At 44.8% G+C, this 20,510-nt stretch overlaps 1 protein-coding gene across 3 annotated transcripts; it reads left to right on the top strand.

Annotated features, from left to right (window-relative positions):
- Positions 1-21: 21 nt before the first annotated feature.
- Positions 22-17,891, top strand: atg2b (autophagy related 2B). 3 transcript variants are annotated; one of them, XM_029713499.1, is made up of 43 exons: positions 22-107; positions 1,068-1,475; positions 1,588-1,750; positions 1,907-2,059; positions 2,159-2,261; positions 2,407-2,569; positions 2,651-2,830; positions 2,947-3,043; positions 3,146-3,310; positions 3,446-3,597; positions 3,693-3,804; positions 3,898-4,141; positions 4,232-4,394; positions 4,545-4,637; positions 4,877-5,065; positions 5,196-5,469; positions 5,573-5,681; positions 5,778-5,979; positions 6,095-6,237; positions 6,418-6,581; positions 6,826-7,001; positions 7,118-7,268; positions 7,408-7,601; positions 7,752-7,832; positions 7,951-8,057; positions 10,630-10,722; positions 10,809-10,879; positions 10,983-11,059; positions 11,153-11,323; positions 11,515-11,647; positions 11,740-11,939; positions 12,044-12,273; positions 12,452-12,569; positions 12,667-12,858; positions 12,968-13,069; positions 13,242-13,320; positions 13,458-13,677; positions 14,797-14,866; positions 15,089-15,171; positions 15,322-15,443; positions 16,779-16,933; positions 17,069-17,218; positions 17,359-17,891. In XM_029713499.1, the coding sequence occupies exons 2-43, from the start codon at positions 1,314-1,316 to the stop codon at positions 17,587-17,589; spliced, it is 6,237 nt and encodes a 2,078-aa protein (XP_029569359.1). In that variant the 5' UTR covers positions 22-107; positions 1,068-1,313; the 3' UTR covers positions 17,590-17,891. The 3 variants fall into 3 exon arrangements, with proteins under 3 accessions (XP_029569359.1, XP_029569357.1, XP_029569358.1); XM_029713497.1 differs by lacking the exon at positions 22-107 and adding an exon at positions 324-426; XM_029713498.1 differs by lacking the exon at positions 22-107 and adding an exon at positions 324-435.
- The last annotated feature ends 2,619 nt before the right edge of the window (positions 17,892-20,510 follow it).

The raw sequence follows: 20,510 nt of genomic DNA, 5'->3' as shown, positions 1-20,510 counted from the left end.
ACCCCGGGTGAAGCGGGTTAGCCTTGATTGCATCTGTTTTGGAAACCGGTCTTGAGCCAGGTGCCCCGTTCTGGCCGACGGCGAAGACCGCTCAAAACAAAAGTGACGTAAGTTAATCACGTGGAGTAATAGTAGGATTATGTGTTTTCAAATACAAAAGTGATTGATTTTGATCAAAATGATTTGTCTTGTTTGAAAATTAGAACATATTTTATGGAAAATAAATGTTGTGTGTTTCTTAACGATGCATCATGCTGCCTTATTGACAACATGGATGAGCGGCGCAGATTACTGTTCGATTTGAGAGGGCGCCCCTCACTCACCGGTTTTGCCCGGTCACGTCACGGGCCATAGACCGGTTCACTTTATCGAACTCCCTCAATGGTGCAGTGTCATGAAAGTGTTTGTAAACAATTCATGCAGAAGGTGAGAAACGTAAGCTATTATGCCATCAAATTGCTATATAGAACTCATTATATGACACGTAACATACTGTCGTGCCATGTCAGTTGAGCTATATTCAAAAGAGCGTGGCAGACAAACTAGTTCTAGTCCAAGATGTTCAAGAGGTTCATGCTAGCTTGGTCGTGCTAACATTAGCTAGCTAACAACCCCAGACGAGAAACAAGTCGATTATGTGGGGATTTAATTTTATAGCTATCGACATACCCTGGTAAGCTTGTCATACTAGCTACATATTTGCAATCAAACTAAAATAACCTAGCAGTATTGTCAAACCATTAAAACCTATCCTATTTCGCCGGATCCTTTCAGTTAACGGTTTAGACAGGATTATCAAGCGAGTAACGTTAGACACCCGGTTTGAGCAAACAATGATGTGATGCTAGCTAGATATTGCCACCCATTCTTTATATATATTAGCCCGACGCTTGGAAGTCAGGGTAGTGTCACTAACATGCAGCTACCAACAGTAATACTGTCTACTTCTCTTCCTAGGAGTGACAACAATATTGCTATAGTACTGGTACTGAAGCCTTAGCTTGTTATCTAATGTTGTGTTCAAATGTGAAGTTGAGTTTCAATCTTATGTTCCTTTTCATTGATAGGTACAGCAAACTGAAGTTGGAATTACTGCCACATATCTCCATAGAAACCATAGAATTCTCCCTGTATGTATAGGATGTTTAAGCTGACATTTTCCTGATTTTAAGTTGCCAGGATGACAAGCCCGATACTACCCATGCTAAATTATGTTAAGATAAATATATAGTTCTCCAACATCCTTTTTCTCCATATTTGTTGAATACTGTATTCAACAGCCATTTGGCAACCACCACAATTATCAGACCAACATGCCTTGGCCATTTTCTGAGTCTATAAAGAAGCGGGCATGCAGATACCTTTTGCATCGGTATTTGGGCAATTTCCTACAAGAGAAACTGAGTTTAGATCAGCTTAGCTTAGACCTCTATCAGGGCACTGGATCCCTGGCACAAGTGCCGTTGGACAAGTGGGTAAGTTCAACCTTTGTTGTGTAAACAAATAATAGCAATGGCATAATTGGGTTTGTATTGACATAAATGCTTTAAGTGTACCTTTGCCTAAGTGCTATTTCTTCCCCTTCAGTCTTTAAATGAGATCTTGGAGTCGGTGGATGCCCCCTTCGAGGTAATTGAGGGCTTCATCCAGACCATCTCTCTGACCGTACCATGGGCGTCCCTGCTGCAGGAGAACTGTGCCCTCGAGGTCAAGGGACTGGAGATGGTGTTCAGACCCAGACCACGCATGGGTAAGAGGACACCTCCATTTGTTTGTTTCTTCAGCATCATTGTACTATGGCTGCCTGCTACTAGTGCGCACACAGCTAACTAGCTAACGATTCCACATCGACTACAGATTGAATAAATCATGTTCACCATGACTGTTTCTCCCTGTGTGCCCCTAGCATCAGGTATGGAACCCATGTACTGGTCCAGCTTCATGACGAGCAGCATGCAGCTTGCCAAAGAGTGTCTGAGCCAGAGACTAACGGATGACTTAGGGGAGAGCTTTCAGCCACTAGAGGGATTGGAGAAGTTTGCAGAGACCATAGAAACAGGTGCAGTACAAAATTACTGTACAATAAGTCAACACTTGATTGGGCCTTTTTCCCAAGGATCAGTAGGGTTGATTATGATTTCTACTTTCATTTCTGCAGTTCTGAGAAGAGTCAAGGTGACTTTTTTGGACACGGTTCTCAGAATAGAACATGTTCCAGAAAATTCCAAAACAGGAATCGCTCTTGAGATGCGAATCAACAAGTAAGTTAGGTTATAACAACTACTTGCACATTCAAGTAGTGTCCAATAACTTTTACTTCGGTAATCCTGATTTTATTGAGCAGTTTACAGAGCTTTCCACTCTTTACATGAGCTCTTAAATCCTTATCTGTTTTGTGTTGTTCAGGATTGTTTACTGTGATGAGACGGGCGAGGAGAGCTCCAGTGTGAATGTGCACCAGCCCACCACGTTTGCACATAAAAACCTGCAACTGGAGGGAGTCACCGTCTTCTGGGACGAGTTTTCAGAGGCGGCCAGAGCTGGCTTCAAATCCTCACCCATCCCAGCAGTGAGTCTACATCCAAATAATCTCCTGTGTAGTTTTAAGCACAGATACTCACTCGCTCTTCCCTTTTCTGCACCCCCTTAGGAGACAGAGGCCAAGCTATCCCCCAGCTGGAACCCAAGAATAATCTGTGAGCCACACCCCCAGTTCACAGAGCCTGTTTCCTCTGCAACTCCCTTTGAACCCATGCAGATTGGTCACCTTAGTGGCAGAATCGATCTGTCGCTTGTCCTGAAACAGAACCAAACCATGCCTGGAGCAAAGGTTGGGTCAGCATTCTCACATGATTCAAATGGCACAGCAGCTGTGAAACTTGAACACACTGAAATGCACAGAATCTCTATTGTCTTGGTCTTTGAAAGGGTATTTTTCTTTTTCAGTTGGATGTTGATGGACAGATCAGTACAATGATCATGCTGCTATCTCCACGGCAAGTTCACCTACTCCTGGACATGTTTGGAGTTTTTTCAGGCTCAGGTGGGTTTAATGATTGCAATTTAATGATGATGATATCTTAAAAGGAGCTGCCTCAGAGGTTGGTGAGTGAAACACTATAAGCCTCTGCTTTTGTGTCCGAAGGTGGGCCGGAGTGGGGGAAGGACAAGAGGAACCGTCCCATGCAGCAGGAGGATGAGTATCGGCTCCACATGGAGCTAAACCGCTGCCTGAAGAAGGACTCAATGATGGCCGGGGAAGACCCTGACCTTTTCGAGAGCCAGACCACCAGAACTGTGTCCAGCCGAGGTTCAGATGAATTGTTACCTCCAACCACTGTTTAATAACCTGATGACTTGTATTGAGCTTTTTGATAGTTATTGTAGGCTTATATCTAAATATCACGAACAATTGTTTGATCTAGTTTCTTTCTTGTTGGAGCAGAGGATGTCTTCTTCTCCATGGCTGACATGGACATGTCTCACAGCCTGTCGTCCCTCCCCCCACTGGGGGAACCGCCCACTGTGGACCTGGACCTGTCACTCAACAGTAACTACTCCCCCTCTCCAGGAGAGTCTCCCTCTGGCAATGCCACGGTACGTCTCACTAGACTTAATAAAAGCATCTTAACCTGATCTAATGACATGGTTATTGTAACATAGTGTAATTCTTTGTTCCTTTGTCCTCTAAGAACCTCTGGGACGATTACCTTGATGTGCCCAGACAGAGGGAGAAGCAGACCCAAGAAAGCCCTTTCCTGATGCGGGACTCACCACTCCAACACAAGCTGCTGAGACAGACCTGTAAGAACCAGGATACACTGTCACTACCATTTAGAATAAACTGAGCAGAGTGTTTACAAGTCAGTAATTCACTCATTTTGTCCTGTGTTTCAGCCCACCCAACCAAAGCCCATGGTGATGAGTCCAGGCCGGAGCTGGTCTTCAGGCTGACACTGGGGAGCCTGGCTGTGTGTGTTCTCCACATTGACCCCTTGCCCCCGCCAGATGCTGCCCCCAGCCCCCTGGCCCCCATGGCTGCTGACTTCTTTAGGGTTGTCTGCTCCGACCAGCTCCCCCCAGCAGGGTTCATCCAGTTACGCACAGCGTTTGACGATGCCTGCCCCTATGACCACCTCAGGTGATCTTATTGACATATTTTGCACTCCCCTGCCACCTTAGTAACCTGACTGACTCAATCCCATGTCATATGTGTCCTCTATCTCTCCAGGTTTGTGGCTCAGGGGATGAAGGTGACATATGAGCATTGTCAGGGCTCCAGCCTGCACAGCTTCAGCACAGACGTGTCCCTGGGCCAGATGGAGCTGCTGGAGTGTCTCTTCCCCTCTGAGGCCCAAAGGGGTGTGTCCCTAAGAGGGGTCCAGTACACAGAGGTAAAGGCCTCCCCACCAACAACATCCACAGTGTCCCAGTAAACAGATATCATAACAACATAACAGATGTTTAAGTCTATTTTTGGATCTAGGCATAGATGGCATGTGCTTGTCGAGATGTTGATGTTCTCTCGGTCTGTCCCACCTCAGCTCCTGACATTTGATACCCCTGTCACCACTGAGGCACCATCTGCCACCTGCCTCCACCTGCTCTACAAACTGTCTGAACGCAGAGGGCCGCAGGTAAGAGCAATCTTAGGGAGATTAAAAGCTGCAGTGAATGCACCGTAATTAGATTCCCAGTTCCGCAACCCAACTTGCCATACTCTCAAGTAACTGCAACTTAATTCTGCATCAGTCATGCATTAATGTCAAACTGAGATTTGTGTGCATCTGAAGTTAGTATTCGGCCCACAATGTACAGTACGTAGCAAATCCTGTACAGTGCCTGATACAGTACCCCCTTACATGCTTTCCTCCAGGGTGGACAGGTGCGTCTGAGCACCATGCCCAGGAAGGCTGACTTCCAGGTGGAGCTGGGGGTGGTCCGCTCTGAACTGGACATCAGCATCGTGGACCGCCTCAACTCTCTGCTACAGCCACAGAAACTGGTCACCACGGAGATGATGGCCTCTCACATGTACACGTCCTATAATAAACACATCAGCTTGGTGAGGACCGTCTTAATACCATCTTTACACAGTCATAGCAGCGATTATACCATGTGTTTAAGGAAGCTGCCTATTATTGCAATAACTATGAAAAAGTAAATCACCTCAAATGTTTCCGTCCACCCCTTAGCACAAGGCCTTTACAGAGGTCTTCCTTGATGACAGCCGTACTCCAGCCAACACCCACGTGTCGATAAGAGTCAACGCTCCTGTGTTGAGCCTGGTGGTGCGCTTCCCCATCCCAGACCTGCGCTCGGACCAGGAGAGAGGCCCCTGGTTTAAGAAGTCCCTGCAGAAGGAGGTTCTGTACCTGGAGCTCGAGGACCTGGAGGTGAAGACAGAGTTCACAGGCGGCAGCTCCCCAGAGCAGACCAAGATGGAGCTCACCTTCAGAGAGCTAGTCGGTATGTATGTCACCCAGCTGCTAACGTACAGGTTAGCCTCAAAACCAGAACCACTTTTGATATATATATCATTTCTGTATTCATTTTTCATCCATTCGCACAGGGAAGTTCCAGGAACAGGAGGACCAGCCTGCAGCCAGGTTCCTCAGGGTCTCCCACACCATGGATGGAGACATGACCACCTCTGACAGTGGGAAGTTTGACTGGCCCAGGTACTGGACACCTGTCCATGTAGTACTGTACTGCTTCATGTCATACCTAAACCTTGTCCCTTAGATGTTGTGAAACTCTCCTTACTAACCCTCCAGAGTGGTGCTGAAAGTCAACCCCACCGCTGTCCACTCCATCCTGGAGCGTGTGACTGCGGAGGAGGACGAGGGGGCTGAAGGCCACTCCCCAGAGGAGGAGGAGGAGGGGGGAGGTGCCCACTCACTGAAGGATGTCTGTGATTTTGGGAAGCCTGAACCCTCCCCGTTCTCCTCACGCCGGGTCATGTATGAGAATGAGGAGGTAGGAGCACATTTTATTATTGATACGCTAATTTGAACATAATTAGGACTGATTGATCAACATTTAGTTAGGACTGGCAACTTGAATGATTGACATTTCTTCCCCTCTCCTTTAGATGGTCATTCCTGGTGATGTGGCTGAAATGACAGAGTTCCAGGAGAAAACCATGAGCAATTCCCGCTTTATCCTAGAGTTGTGCTTGCCAAATGTGCAATTATCATTACCCAACAAGGCCTTTTATGAGAAACTGCATAACAGGTACTATGCACAAAAAACTGGGGAAACTAATCAAATGTTCTAGGAATGCGAAAACTATAGTATCACAATAACTACTACATCTTCCACTGCTTCTACCACAGCTATTACTTTGACTATTGACTATTGGCTATTATTATGATCATTTTACTATGTCTATAGTCAACTCCCCTTCTCTTGCAGGATAAACAATGACCTGCTGTTATGGGAGCCCAACGCTCCCTCGCCTGTGGAGACGGTGGAGAACATGCCGTATGGAGTAGGGCTGTCTGTAGCCAGCCAGCTGATCAACGCTGCACACTACACCAAGGACAGCTTCAGCCCGTTCCGCTCCACTGGCCCTGAGGGTGAGACTCTCCACACATAGTTACATAGTTCAACCAACATCTGCTGCATCTCAATCTCATTCATGGTTTTCATACGCTGCTGCAAGTCTGTAGTGCACTCTGTTCTGTGCATTAATATTATTGAGGTGTACTAATGTTCCAGGTAAAAAAAGTACTGAAATGTAATGGTTCAAATATTATTCCTTCATATCAAATGAACTGCAACTTTCCCCACCCGTATGGCTATGGTGTCCTGTGCTTGTAGAGGAGGACAGTGGATCAGAGGAGGAGACCATGCACCACTACTCCCCTGCCTCTGAGCAGTGCTTCAGATCTCGCAGGAAGAAGAAGCCCAAGGCCCAGAGCAAGACCTCACAGAGCCTGTTCTCTGTAATCCTCACTGTCAACCATGGCCTGGTGGCTCTGCAGACCAGCGCTAAGGTAACCCTGAGTTACATACACAATGATCTGTCATTTCTCAATTACATTGCATTTAAACAGCTGGGTATTCTCTGAGACGATTTGACTGACTGGTCCCCCAATTTGTATTTTTCCAGCAGGAGGATAAGACTATTTTGAATAACCGACATGGAGAGTTCTGGTTGGAGGTGAAGAATGGGGTCCTGTTCAGTGTTACACAGTACGAAGGCTACAAAGACAGGCACTACATCTGCTTCCACACCAGCAACATCTGTCTCTATCACCAAGGTAAGACTGGAGACATTAAGCCTGGGCACACATTTGAGGTGGAGCTTCATAGATCCCCTCTGCAAATGAGTAAATATGCCATTGTTCACGGGGATGCCACTGTGTCTGTTACATTGTATGGGTTTATATCTCTACCTAGGTCTGGTGGAAGGAGACACCCCAGTGTCCGACATCAAGCTGCCCTGCAGGACGCGTCCTCATTGGCTGGAGCCGGCCATCTACCCCTCTGAGACTGATAGGGCGTCCCCTTCGGAGGGCATCGGCCTGGAGGACCACAGCATGCTGTCTGTCGCCGTCAAGATCTCCTCCCAGAACATGGAGCGCAATGTCAAGGTAGGTACACCCCATTTTACATTTCTATTGGTGTGCATTAACTTGTGCCAGTGTTTGAAACACTAGCCTGTTGCTTGAGAAAGAAAAGCCATGTCATTTTTGACAGACGGGGAGATATGTGCTCACTGTTAGTATGTGTTTCCTCTGCAGGAGTTCCTGGTTGCAGTGGGAGTGAGAGGGACCACACTCCAGCACCGAGTGGTTCCCCCCAAACTGGGCTGGTATGACCAGGTAAACGCAACACCTGTCCATCCAAGGTGTTTGTGTACGGTCTGAGGCCACAACATTAAGCATCCCTTGGTTAAACCATACTCTTGTCTGATCAGTGTTTCTTTGTTGTGTGTAACAGATTGTGGACTTCCTGAATGTGTCTGATGAGCCTGTGTTGGGTTACATCCCACCTGCCTCAGTCACCACCCTTCATCTGCACCTGTGGAGCTGCTCATTGGACTACAGGTGCTGTTGACTAGACAAGTGTTTCCCAACTCCAGTCCTCGAGTACCCCCAAAAGCACACGTTTTTGTTGTTTCCCCAGCTAAACATACCTCATTCAACTCATTTAGGGCTTTATGATTAGTTGGTAAGTTGAATCAGGTGTGCTTGTCCAGGGCTACAATAAAAATGTGTACTGTTGGGGTACTCAAGGATTGGAGTTGGGGAAACAGTGGACTAGACTACAGTGTAGATAGGTTACAAACGTGACGTAACTCGGCTGTGTATCTCGATTAGTGGTTCCCAAACGTTTTATAGTCCCGTACCCCTTCAAACATTGAACCTCCAGCTGTGTACAGCTCAAGCACCAGGGTCAGCGCACTCTCAAATGTTGTTTTTTGCCATCATTGTAAGCCTGCCACACGCACGCTATACGATACATTTATTAAACATAAGAATAAGTGTGAGTTTTTGTCACAACCCGGCTCGTGGGAAGTGACAAAGAGCTCTTATAGGACCAGGGCACAAATAATAATAGAATAATAATCAATAATTTTGCTCTTTATTTAACCATCTTACATATAAAACCTTATTTGTTCATTGAAAATTGTGATAATGAGAAGGGTGTGCTTGAAAGGATGCGCATAACTCTGCAATGTTGGGTTGTATTGGAGAGATCTGTGTCTTAAATCATTTTCCACACAGTCTGTACCTGTATTTAGTTTTCATGCTAGTGAGGGCCGAGAATCCACTCTCACATAGGTACGTGATTGCAAAGGGCATCAGTGTCTTAACAGCTTGATTTGCTAAGGCAAGAAACTCTCAGCGCAGCCCTATCCAGACATCTGGCAGTGGCTTCTGATTTAAATAACATTTTCACAGATCCGCTTGTTGCGTTTTTGATGAGGCTCTCTTGTTCAGATATCGGTAAGTGGACTGGAGGCAGGGCATGAAAGGGATAACGAATCCAGTTGTTTGTGTCGTCCGTTTCGGGAAAGTACCTGCGTAATGATGCACCCAGCTCACTCAGGTGCTTCGCTATATCACATTTGACATTTTCCGTAAGCTTGAGTTCATTTGCTCACAAAAAATCATACACTGATGAATAGACCTGTGTGTTGTCCTTGTTAATGCAGACAGAAGAGCTCCAACGTCTTAATCATAGCCTCAATTTTGTCCCGCACATTGAATATAGTTGTAGTGTAATCCTAGATTCAGATCATTTAGGCGAGAAAAAACATCACCCAGATAGGCCAGTCGTGTGAGAAACTCATCATCAAGCATGCGGTCAGACAAGTGAAAATTATGGTCAATAAAGAAAACTTTAAGCTCGTCTCGCAATTAAAAAAAAAAACGTGTCAATACTTTGCCCCTTGATAACAGCACACTTCTGTATGTTGTAAAAGCGTTACAAGGTCGCTGACCATATCATTGCATAATGCAGATAATACACGAGAGTTCAGGGGCCTTGCTTTAACCAAGTTAACCATTTTCACTGAAGTGTCCAAAACATATTTCAAGCTGTCAGGCATTCCCTTGGCAGCAAGGGCCTTTCAGTGGATGCTGCAGTGGACCCAAGTGGTGTCGGGAGCAACTTCTTGCACCCGCGTTACCACTCCACTATGTCTCCTTGTCATGGCTTTTGTGCCATCAGTACAGATACCAACACATCTTGACCACCAAAGTCCATTTGATGTCACAAAGCTGTCCAGTACTTTAAAAATATCCTCTCCTGTTGTCCTGGTTTCCAGTGGTTTGCAGAAGAGGATGTCTTCCTTAATTGACCCCCCATAAACGTAACGGACATATACCAGGAGCTGTGCCACACCCGCCACATCTGTTGACTCATCCAGCTGTAATGCATATAATTCACTGGCTTGTATGCGAAGCAGTAATTGTTTCAAAACATCTGTCATTTCACTGATGCGTCGTGAAACAGTGTTGTTTGATGAAGTCATTGTCTGTATAGTTTTTTTGGGCCTTTTCTCCCAGCATTGTCCCGGCCATATCTGCGACAGCAGGAAGAATTAAGTCCTCCACAATAGTATGGGGCTTGCCTGTCCTAGCCACTCACCATATAAGACACTTCTAGCCCCTTCTTATTAATGGTATCTGTTGCTTTTATACATGTCTTACTACTTGAAAGCCGTCTTTATTCTCGCTCAAAAAACTCCTGTGGCTTATTTTTCGAATTGTCATGTTTCGTTTCTATATGTCTGCGCAAGAGTGAAGGTTTCCCGCGAGAGAGTAAAGGTTAATGTGATTGGATGTTAATTATTTGACTAGGCTACCTGTATTTGACATTGTGTTATTTTGCTGAACACAAGATGGTTCTATTTTATTTTTGGCAGTGAAACGAGGCTACTCAGGCAAGAAAAATCATCACCCAAATGTATAGCCCTGTTGGAAAATATAAATGGAAATGTTTTTGAAAATGTGAAGAGAAGAAAAAAGATAAAAATGTTTAAATAAAATATATTTTAAATGCGAATCACATTTTTATTTGGCGTACCCCCGATGGCATTGCGCGTACCCCAGTTTGGGAATACCTGATCTGGATGATTGTATTTTAACATGGTGTATATCCTCTCTGCAGGCCCCTGTACCTGCCACTCAGGTCTCTGTTGGTAGTGGAGACATTCAGCATCTCCAGCAGTGTCTCCTTAGACCACTCATCCTCCACTCTCAGGTACAGTTGCAGCACTGGACGTGTCATTGACAGGAAATCAGAAGTTGGACCTTTGTGTTTCATTATGTATTTTGTGCTGGTTCTAGGATCATTTTGGATGAAGCAGCGTTGTTCCTCTCTGACAAGAGCAATGCCGTCTCTGTAAATATAATGCGAGGTGAGACAAACTCTGGTAAAATGTGTAATTCAAAGATGCTTTAACATATTCTCTATTTAAACAGATTTGTTTGGACCAGTAACTCATGTGCTTTATCTCCCAGACTATGTGCAGGTGGTAGACATGGGAACATTAGAGCTGAGGATCACTGCTGTCAAACCTGGAGTGGATGGAGAATTGGTAAGAGCAGACAACCTCTGTTGATCTATGAGAAAAGTCTTTCCAACAGCAAGACAGCACCGTTGATCCAGTCTTCTCACTGTCTTTTGACAGACTGAGCCCAGATTTGAGCTGCGCTGCTCCAGTGACGTCATCCATATCAGAACGTGTTCAGACTCCTGTGCTGCTCTGATGAACCTCATCCAGTATGTGGCCAGCTATGGAGACCTAGTGCCCCCTCCTGGGCCGGAGGCCAAAAGCACGTGTTCCAAGCATAGAGCCAAGGTCCGCATTTATACCCCTCATATACATGTATGATTTATCATAGCCATTACGCTATATCAAACTGTTGCCTTGAGAGTGAAGAGCAGTGACTGGGCAGTGGAGAATTTATACTGGTGTAAATACTGTCATAAGGCTATGGACTGCTGTCTGCTGAGTTAAAATGGTGTTCATGTCCTTGTTTGTTTGGTCAGTCAGAGGCTTCAAGCCGGCCCCCTTCCCAGGCTCCTCCGCTCCCCGACGCTGAGCAGCAGATGCTGCAGGACCTGATGAGTGAGGCCATGGAGGAGACAGACAACCAGCACAGCCTGACCTTGCAACACAACGGTGAGACTACATACAACTAAAACGACTTGACATTTACTACATGCATAGTAGTTGTCTGAGTGATTTTACCTTGTCCTTACTCTCCCCCACAGGAATTCATGAGGAGCAGAATCATGACCTCGACCAGCCTCGCTCTGACCTCTTCCTTTTCCCGGACGAGAGCGGAAATCTGCCTCAGGAGCTGAGTCCCACTTACCCTACGCTCCACTCACCCCTCATCACCCCTGCCCCTAGCCTGGTCCCAGAGACCGACGACTTCTGTATTCTAGAGACCCCAGGCTCCAGAGCAGACGTAAGAGCATGCATCTCATACACTTACTTACTCAGCATGTTGAATAACTTGTACATTTTTAGTGTCACTCCATTGCATTGGTGTGATGGGTGTGTTTGTCTCAGGATCGGGACGAGGAGCCCTTGGTGAACAAGTTAATCCCAGACTCCATTGAGATCAAAGACGACCACTTTGGCCTGCCCCTGGACAGCAGCGACTCCAGCAGGGGAGCCCTGAACTTCCCTGTCCCAGAGCTGCGCTACCTCATCAGGGAGATCTCTGTCATCTGGCACCTGTACGGGGGGAAGGACTTTGGGAGCTCCACATTCACCTCCTCTCCAGCTAGAAGTTGGGGGTGAGTGTTGGGCTTTGGACTGTTCAACTGTTCTTTATTACAACAACAATACTGGGAGATGTGATTGAACTGAGATTGTGTGAAATGTCAGGATGGCTAGAGAAAGAAATGGATGTAATGGTCAAAAGGTGCAACAGATGATCAAGTGTCCTCTGTTAATATTTGGGTTATGTTGAAGGTGTACCCCACACAGCTCCCCCTCCCAGACCCCAGTCAGACAGAGCAGGGGTGGAGGACGGGCCGGGGGAGGGCGGGGCAGGAACCCTGATGTCCTGATGGAGATCCAGCTCAGCAAGGTAATAGAACATGACACAACCCCCCTCTCCTGTAACTATACAACATGCTGCCTATGAGTCTGAAGCTAAAGTTTAGGACTTCTTGCTCTTTTCTCAGGTGCGGTTCCAACATGAGGTATACCCCCAGGCCCCGGTGGCCTCTGGGTCGGCGGCGGACCAGCCTGTGTCCCGGCAGGTACTCATCGTCCAGGACCTGGAGATCAGAGACAGACTGGCCACCTCCCAGATGAACAAGTTCCTGTACCTCTACTCCAGCAAGGAGATGCCCCGCACGGCCCACTCCAACATGGTGAGGGACACTGGGCATCTAGAGTAATGCCCATGTGACTGTGGTCATATCAAAGACATGGTAGTGGATAAGGCATGTTGAGGCTGAATGTGTTTTTGTTTTCTTGCAGCTGACAGTTCGGGCTCTGCACATGTGTCCAGAGACGGGTCAAGCACCCCAGGAGTGCTGTCTGAGAGTCTCACTCATGCCCCTTCGCCTCAACATCGATCAGGTGAGCCAGAGAAAAACGTGCTGGTTTTATCTAGTTAATCATACATCCTTCTGAGGTTTGCAAAATATTTCAAGCCATGGAAATTGGTAGGCTTTCACATGATCTCATTTAACATGTTTCAGTTTCAATATTGATCCCTTTGAAATGATACAGGCTTTTTATTTTCATGTAGGATGCATTATTTTTCTTGAAAGACTTCTTTGCTAGCCTTGCTGCTGAAGTTGAGATGTTCTCTCCACCTGATCAAGAAGGTAAAATATCCTTGGCTAGAGGCTACTATTGTATGAAATATGTAGCCTATTGAATAGCATTTTCATCACAGCTTTTATTTCATGATTTGTCGCTGAGCAAAATGTTAACCCTCAATGATGCATTTGTTGGTCTGCAGCACTGTGTGTTTCAATGAAGAAGCCGTCTGCCCCAGAGGTCTCGTGCAGCTTCACTAAGAATGGAGGTGGGAGCCAGGACCCTGCCCCCATCATCTCTGTGCCTGCCCAGAGCCGCTCCAGCCTCAGTCTCAATGGCCTCACCCTGCCCAGTAACAGCGACTCTGGGGAAGCTGAGGCTGCCACTGCATCATCCTTCACTGACCAGCCCATCTTCTTCAGGTAGGTGTCCTTACTATGTGTAGAGGTGGACAGGTACACTATATATACAAAAGTATGTGGACAGCCCTTCAAATTAGTGGATTCAGCTATTTCAGCCACATCCGTTGCTGACGGGTGTATAAAATCGAGCACCCAGCCATGCAATTGCCATAGACAAACATTGGCAGTAGACTGGCCTTACTGAAGAACTGTGACTTTCAATGTGGCACCGTCATAGGATGCCACCTTTCCAACAAGTTAGTTCATCAAAGTTCTGCCCTGCTAGAGCTGCCCCAGTAAACTGTAAGTACTGTTATTGTGAAGTGGAAACGTCTAGGAGCAACAACGGCTCAGCGGCGAAGTGGTAGGCCACACAAGCTCCCCGAACGGGACCACAGAGTGCTGTTGCCCGTATAAATCGTCTGTCTTCGGTTGCAACACTCACTACCGAGTTCCAAACTGCCTCTGGAAGCAACGTCAGCACAAGAACTGTTTTTCGGGAGCTTCACGAAATGGGTTTCCATGGATGAGCAGCAGCCACACACAAGCCTAAGATCACCATGTGCAATGCCAAGCATCGGCTGGAGTGGTGTAAAGCTCGCCGCCATTGGACTAGGGTGTAGTGGAAACGTGTTCTCTGGAATCACGCTTCACCATCTGGCAGTCCGACGGAAGAAATCTGGGTTTGGCGGAAGCCAGGAGAACGCTACCTGCCCCAATGCATAGTGCCAACTGTAAAGTTTGGTGGATGAGGAATAATGGTTCGGGGCTGTTTTTCATGGTTCGGGCTAGGCTCTTTAGTTCCAGTAAAAGGGAAATCTTAATGCTACAGCATACAATGACATTCTAGACAATTCTGTGCTTCCAACTTTGTGGCAACTGTTTGGGGAAGGCCCTTTCCCGTTTCAGCATGACAAGGTCCATAAAGAAATGAATAGAAGCAAGTCCCCGCAGCAATGTTCCAACATCTAGTGGGAAGCCTTCCCAGAAGAGTGGAGGCTTTTATAGCAGCAAAGGGGAGACCAATACCATATTAATGCCCATGATTTTGGAATGAGATAAGCAAGTGTCCACATTGTGTTTATTGATGTTGTTAGGAAATTATGAAATATTTGTTTTTATTTGTTTGATTTCCCTCAGAGAGTTTCGGTTTACTTCTGAAGTTCCCATTCGTCTGGATTACCATGGGAAACATGTTTCAATGGAGCAGGTATGTTGTTTTAACAATCTCTTCAAAACACTGCATACCAACACATTCAGTTTTCTGTTCAGTGTTGACAGGCTTGACAACTAGTGTTGTCCAGCCTACATATTGTGCAATATTTTGGTTCACAAGCTCTGATGGATAAGCACATTCTTTATAAGTATAACATTTCTTACCCTCACAATAGCTCATTTTGCTCATGTTTCCTACGCTAATCCTCTGTTACAGGGAACGTTTGCAGGTATTGTGATTGGGTTGACGCAGCTGAATTGCTCCGAGTTGAAACTAAGGCGATTATGCTACAGACAAGGGTAGGTTTAATCAGTACAGTCCCCTCATATTAGTATGATTCGTTATGATTGGACCATTCATTATGTTAAATATGACACACAGGGTATCTATGTATAGTATGAATAATACAGTATGCAGTAACTGTGAGGACATTCTTGGTTTTCTTCCAGACTGTTGGGAGTGGATAAGCTCTTTTCCTATGCAATAAATGAGTGGCTGAACGACATCAAGAAGAACCAGCTGCCAGGACTGTTGGGTGGGGTGGGACCGATCCACTCGCTGGTACAGTTGGGTAAGTAGGACATGTGTATGTTGATAAACTGGTTTTGAGGCACTAATGTCTTCAACTATTAATCAGACAGCATGTTGCATGTGGTTTAATTTGCAAGGGCTTCTTTAAATGACTAACTGGATCTTTGTAAGAAGACTCTGTCAAAGCCTCTCAGCACCACACAGATACTGTGACAAAGGTCATGCTTTTGGCCAATTGCGCTACACAGGAAATTAGTCTGTAAGCTTTTGGATCAACATAAAAAATACTATTGTTATGCTTACACAGAACAAAAATAAAAACGCAGCCTGTTGATCCCATGTTTCATGAGCTGAAATAAAAGATCCCAGAAATGTTCCGTATGCACAAAAAGCTTATTTCTCTCAAATGTTGTGTACAAATTTGTTTATATCCCTGTTAGTGAGCATTTCTCCTTTGCCAAGATAATCCATCCACCTGATAGGTGTGGCATAGAAGGAGAAGCTGATTATACAGCATGATCATTACACAAGTGCACCTTGTGCGGGGGACAATAAAAGGCCACTCTTAAATGTGCAGTTTTGTTGCACAACACAATGCCACAGAAGTCTCAAGTTGAGGGAGCATGCAATTGGCATGCTGACTGCAGGAATGTCCACCAGAGCTGTTGCCAGAGAATTGAATGTTCATTTCTCTACCATAAACCGCCTCTATCGTCGTTTTAGAAAATTTGGAAGTACGTCCAACCGGCCTCACAACCGCAGACCACGTGTGAACAGAGTGCCCCATTGGGGTGGTGGGGTTATAGTATGGGCAGGCATTTACTACGGACAACAAACACAGTTGCATTTTATCAATGGCAATTTGAATGCACAGAGATACGGTGACTAGATCCTAAGGCCCATTGTCATGCCATTCATCCACTACCATCACCTCATGTTTCAGCAGGATAATGCACTGTCCCATGTCTCAAGGATCTGTACACAATTCCAGAGACCACAATCAACAGCCTGATCAACTCTATGCAAAGATGTCGCTCTGCATGATGCAAATAGTGGTCACACCAGATACTAACTGGTTTTCTGATCCACTCCCCTACTTTTTTTACGTTATCTGTGACCAAGGGATGCCTATCTGCGTTCCCAGTCATGTGAAATCTATAGATTAGGGCCTAATTTATTTATTTAAATTGACTGATTTTTCCTTATATGAACTGTAACACTTGAAGTGTAAAATCTTTTACATTTGCGTTTATATTTTTGTTCAGTATGTATTTTAGAGTATTTTTTATGTATTAATAAACTAAATTAAAAGTCAGAAATCCTGATCTTTTGGGCCTTTTTTGTATTGACCAAATAAAATGTTCTGCCTGTTCAGTCCAGGGATTTAGGGATCTGGTGTGGCTCCCGATAGAGCAGTACCGGAAGGATGGTCGGGTTGTACGTGGATTGCAGCGGGGTACTGCTTCCTTTGGCACCTCCACAGCTATGGCTGCTCTGGAGCTTACCAACCGTATGGTGCGGACTATCCAGGTAAAAACACACCCTGGTCCAGATAGAATATTTCTAATGTAGGTTGTAACTGTCCTGCATCTCAACTTCTGTGTTACCAGTTTGCCAGGCTCCATAATGTAATGCAAAACGATTTGTTTTATTTGTGCTCTTTAGGCAGCAGCAGAGACTGCCTATGACATGGTATCTCCAGGATCCGATGAGAGGGAAATGAAGAGAATAAAACGGTTCTCTCATTACCGATTTGCTCATCAGCCAGTTGATCTAAGAGAAGGAGTAGCCAATGCTTACAGTGTTGTAAAAGAGGTAAATTGCAAGATGCTAGCAATTTGCATCTCATCTGCTTGTAGTGCTGCTTAAAGTGTAGCACACTACAAGATTGAGTACAGAATGAAGTTACTTATCAGGACTGTCATAAATCATGTTCAATGTGTGTGTCCCCACAGGGAATCACGGACACTGCTCTGACCATCTATGACACGGCCACACGGGAGCACGAGCAGCGTGGGATGACCGGGGCAGTGGGTGGGGTCCTTAGACAGCTCCCCCCAGCTGTGGTCAAGCCTCTCATCATGGCCACCGAGGCCACCTCCAACGTACTGGGGGGCATGAGGAACCAGATTCACCCAGACGCACGCCAGGAGGAATCCCAGAAATGGCGGCAAGGGGAGGAGTGATTGCCGACTGCTGTCCAATGACTGAAGAGATGATTGTGCGGAATCAGAGGGCGGTGTATTTTGTTTTAGAGAACACACTCCGTATCGGCTGTTGCAAGGCCTTTTGAGTCTTACAAGCTGGAAGGAACTGGCTCTGCAGATTTACTTTTTGATGCAAAAAATTGAATCGCATTTTATTTCTCACATGCTTCGTAGACAACCGGCATAGTAGACTAACTAATGCCGAGTTAAAGATAAAATAGAAATAGTGATGCGAGGAACAAATACATAGTAAATAACAAATAAAAATGTAGAGTAAAAATAACATGGCTATATACAGTGCCTTTAGAAAGTATTCAGAACCCTTGACTTTTTCCACATTTTTTTACATTACAGCCTTATACATTACAGCCCTAAAATTGATAAAATTGGGTTTTTTCCTTCTCATCAATCTACACACAATACCCCATCATGACAAAGCAAAAACAGGTTTTTAGAAATGTATGCTAATTTATTGAATATAAAAACCGGAAATATCACATTTACGTAAGTATTCAGACCCTTTACTCAGTACTTTGTTGAAGCACCTTTGGCAGTGATTACAGTATTGAGTCTTGGGTATGACGCTACAAGCTTGGCACACCTGTATTTGAGGAGTTTCTTGCATTCTTCTCTGCAGATCCTCTCAAGCTCTGTCAGGTTGGATGGGGAGCGTTGCTGCACAGCTATTTTCAGGTCTCCAGAGAAGTTCGATCGGGTTCAAGTCCGGGCTCTGGCTGGCCACTCAAGGACATTTAAAGACTTGTCCAGAAGCCACTCCTATGTTGTCTTGGCTGTGTGCTGAGGGTCGTTGTCCAGTCTGAGGCCCTGAGCGCTCTGGAGCAGGTTTTCTTCAAGGATCTCTCTGTACTTTGCTCCGTTCATCTTTCCTTCGATCCTGCCTATTCTCCCAGTCCCTGTTGCTGAAAAACATCCCCACACCATGATGCTGCCACCCCCATGCTTCACCGTAGGGATGGTGCCAGGTTTCTTCCAGACGTGACGCTTGGCATTCAATCTTGGTTTCATCAGACCAGAGAATCTTGTTTCTCACGGTCTGAGAGTCCTTTAGGTGCCTTTTGGCAAACTCCAAGAGGGCTGTCATGTGCCTTTTACTGAAGAGTGGCTTCCATCTGGCCACTCTACCATAAAGGAAACAGGATGCATCTGAGCTCAACTTTGAGTCTCATAGCAAAGGGTCTGAATACTTATGTAAATAAGGTATTTCTGTTTAAAAAATAATAATACATTTGCTAAAATCTCTAGCAAACTGTTTTCGCTTTGTCATTATGGGGTATTGTGTGTAGATTGCTGAGGATTTTTTTTTTATTTAATCCATTTTAGAATAAGGATGTAATGTAACAAAATGTGGAAAAAGTCAAGGGGTCTGAATACTTTCCAAAGGCACTGTATAGGGAGTAGAAAATAACATGGTTATATACAGGATGGAGTATATAGCCAAAATGTAGTGGCACTGAAAAGTCAGCGCTGGTGTAAATAAAACACAATTCATCTCGTAGACTTGTTGCAGTTTGAACTAGTGTGAATCAGCTTGTGTTAACTTCCTAGCACATTTTCCCCTGCAGTGCCTTCATGGTAATATACTGTTGTAATACCATATGTTAGATAGAGGGACTCATAGGAGCAGTTCATGTAGAGTCATAGAGGTCACTGTCATGTCCCTCCCTACTGTGGATCATAATCGATTAGCTTTGCTTTGAGGATAGGACTGGATCGTTTTGAATGTGGAGAATCTTTTCATAACGGTAACAGTGAGGAAAAGTAATATACCATGTCCTTAAAGGGGACAGAGATAAGGAGTGGTGTCTGGAAGCTCAGCATTTCATTGAATCTTTTTTTAATAATTGTGATAACAGCAAGTCTGTAGTTTGTCATATTCAACATGATAGTATCCTACTTGGTGTCAAATAACACTATCTCCACCAGAGATGTTGTAAGCTATTGAAGTGTATGTCCCCTAACATTTTATAAGGTTTAGCATATGTGGATATGTATGTGTGAGCTTTATAGCATTCTATGTAACATTTCTTGCAGAGAGCATCCTAAAAGAGTCTCAGCATTGTGGAATGTGTTGCGGTACAATATATAGATCATCTGCACTTTTAATTACAAGTGATGTGAAGGTCACTTGTTACCAGTACAATGGGGGTGTTAGACTTTTTCCTGATTTTTATGGCTGTTGTCTTTGAAATACATTTATAAGCGAGATGTAGGCAGCAGTCGTATGGTATAATTGCCTGTGTAGCAAATTCTTTAATGTGCGAAGTAGACTGCTTCTCAATTTGACATTTTTCAAACGTCAGTGTGAAACTTTATTTCACTATACATTTGCCTATGTCGGCTTGTGCTGTCTGGTCTTAAATATCATGCCCATGTTTGAAATATTGGACTAGTTTTTTTGGCCTATGTGCTTATTTTGGAGATAGCTCATGTGATAATGCAGCCTTTACATTTGCTCTACACCCCTGAGTTGTTTTGGACAATAGTTCACTACAAAAATGTTTAACTGTAATGGGAATTGTAATGCATGTGATAATAGAGAATATTGTTTATTGTACATAAGTGTACAGTTGATCTTCATAATTTGTATTTAATGCATGAAATATTCTTAAAAGGGAAATAAACTAATGTCCACTGAAATATATTGCCTTTTGAGAAGAAAACCAAAGATTTTGTAGCCAAACATTATCTCCTTTATAATAATGTTCATCAGTGGAGCATAAAAAAATAGGAGACAAGTGCGACGCCAGTTGGTAAATTTGTTGTACTACTCACATACCGTACTTGTGCAAATATTGATAAAACGTAACCTTACAATAGTATTGGGCATGACAATGTACTATCACAGTTTATTAAATAGACACATTTGAAATTCGTGACAT

This window comes from Salmo trutta, chromosome 25 (genome assembly GCF_901001165.1).
Source record: "Salmo trutta chromosome 25, fSalTru1.1, whole genome shotgun sequence".
Taxonomy (NCBI): domain Eukaryota; kingdom Metazoa; phylum Chordata; class Actinopteri; order Salmoniformes; family Salmonidae; genus Salmo; species Salmo trutta.
Note: the sequence above shows the minus strand (reverse complement) of the source record. Positions and strands in the feature narration are given on the sequence as shown.

Excerpts from the sequence above, each read along its gene's own strand:
- atg2b (XM_029713499.1), top strand. The coding sequence starts at position 1,314 with ATGCCTTGGCCATTTTCTGAGTCTATAAAGAAGCGGGCATGCAGATAC. Across the intron at positions 7,602-7,751 it reads ACATGGAGCGCAATGTCAAG|GAGTTCCTGGTTGCAGTGGG; the intron begins GTAGGTACACCC and ends TTTCCTCTGCAG. Across the intron at positions 11,060-11,152 it reads CTGGAGTGGATGGAGAATTG|ACTGAGCCCAGATTTGAGCT; the intron begins GTAAGAGCAGAC and ends GTCTTTTGACAG.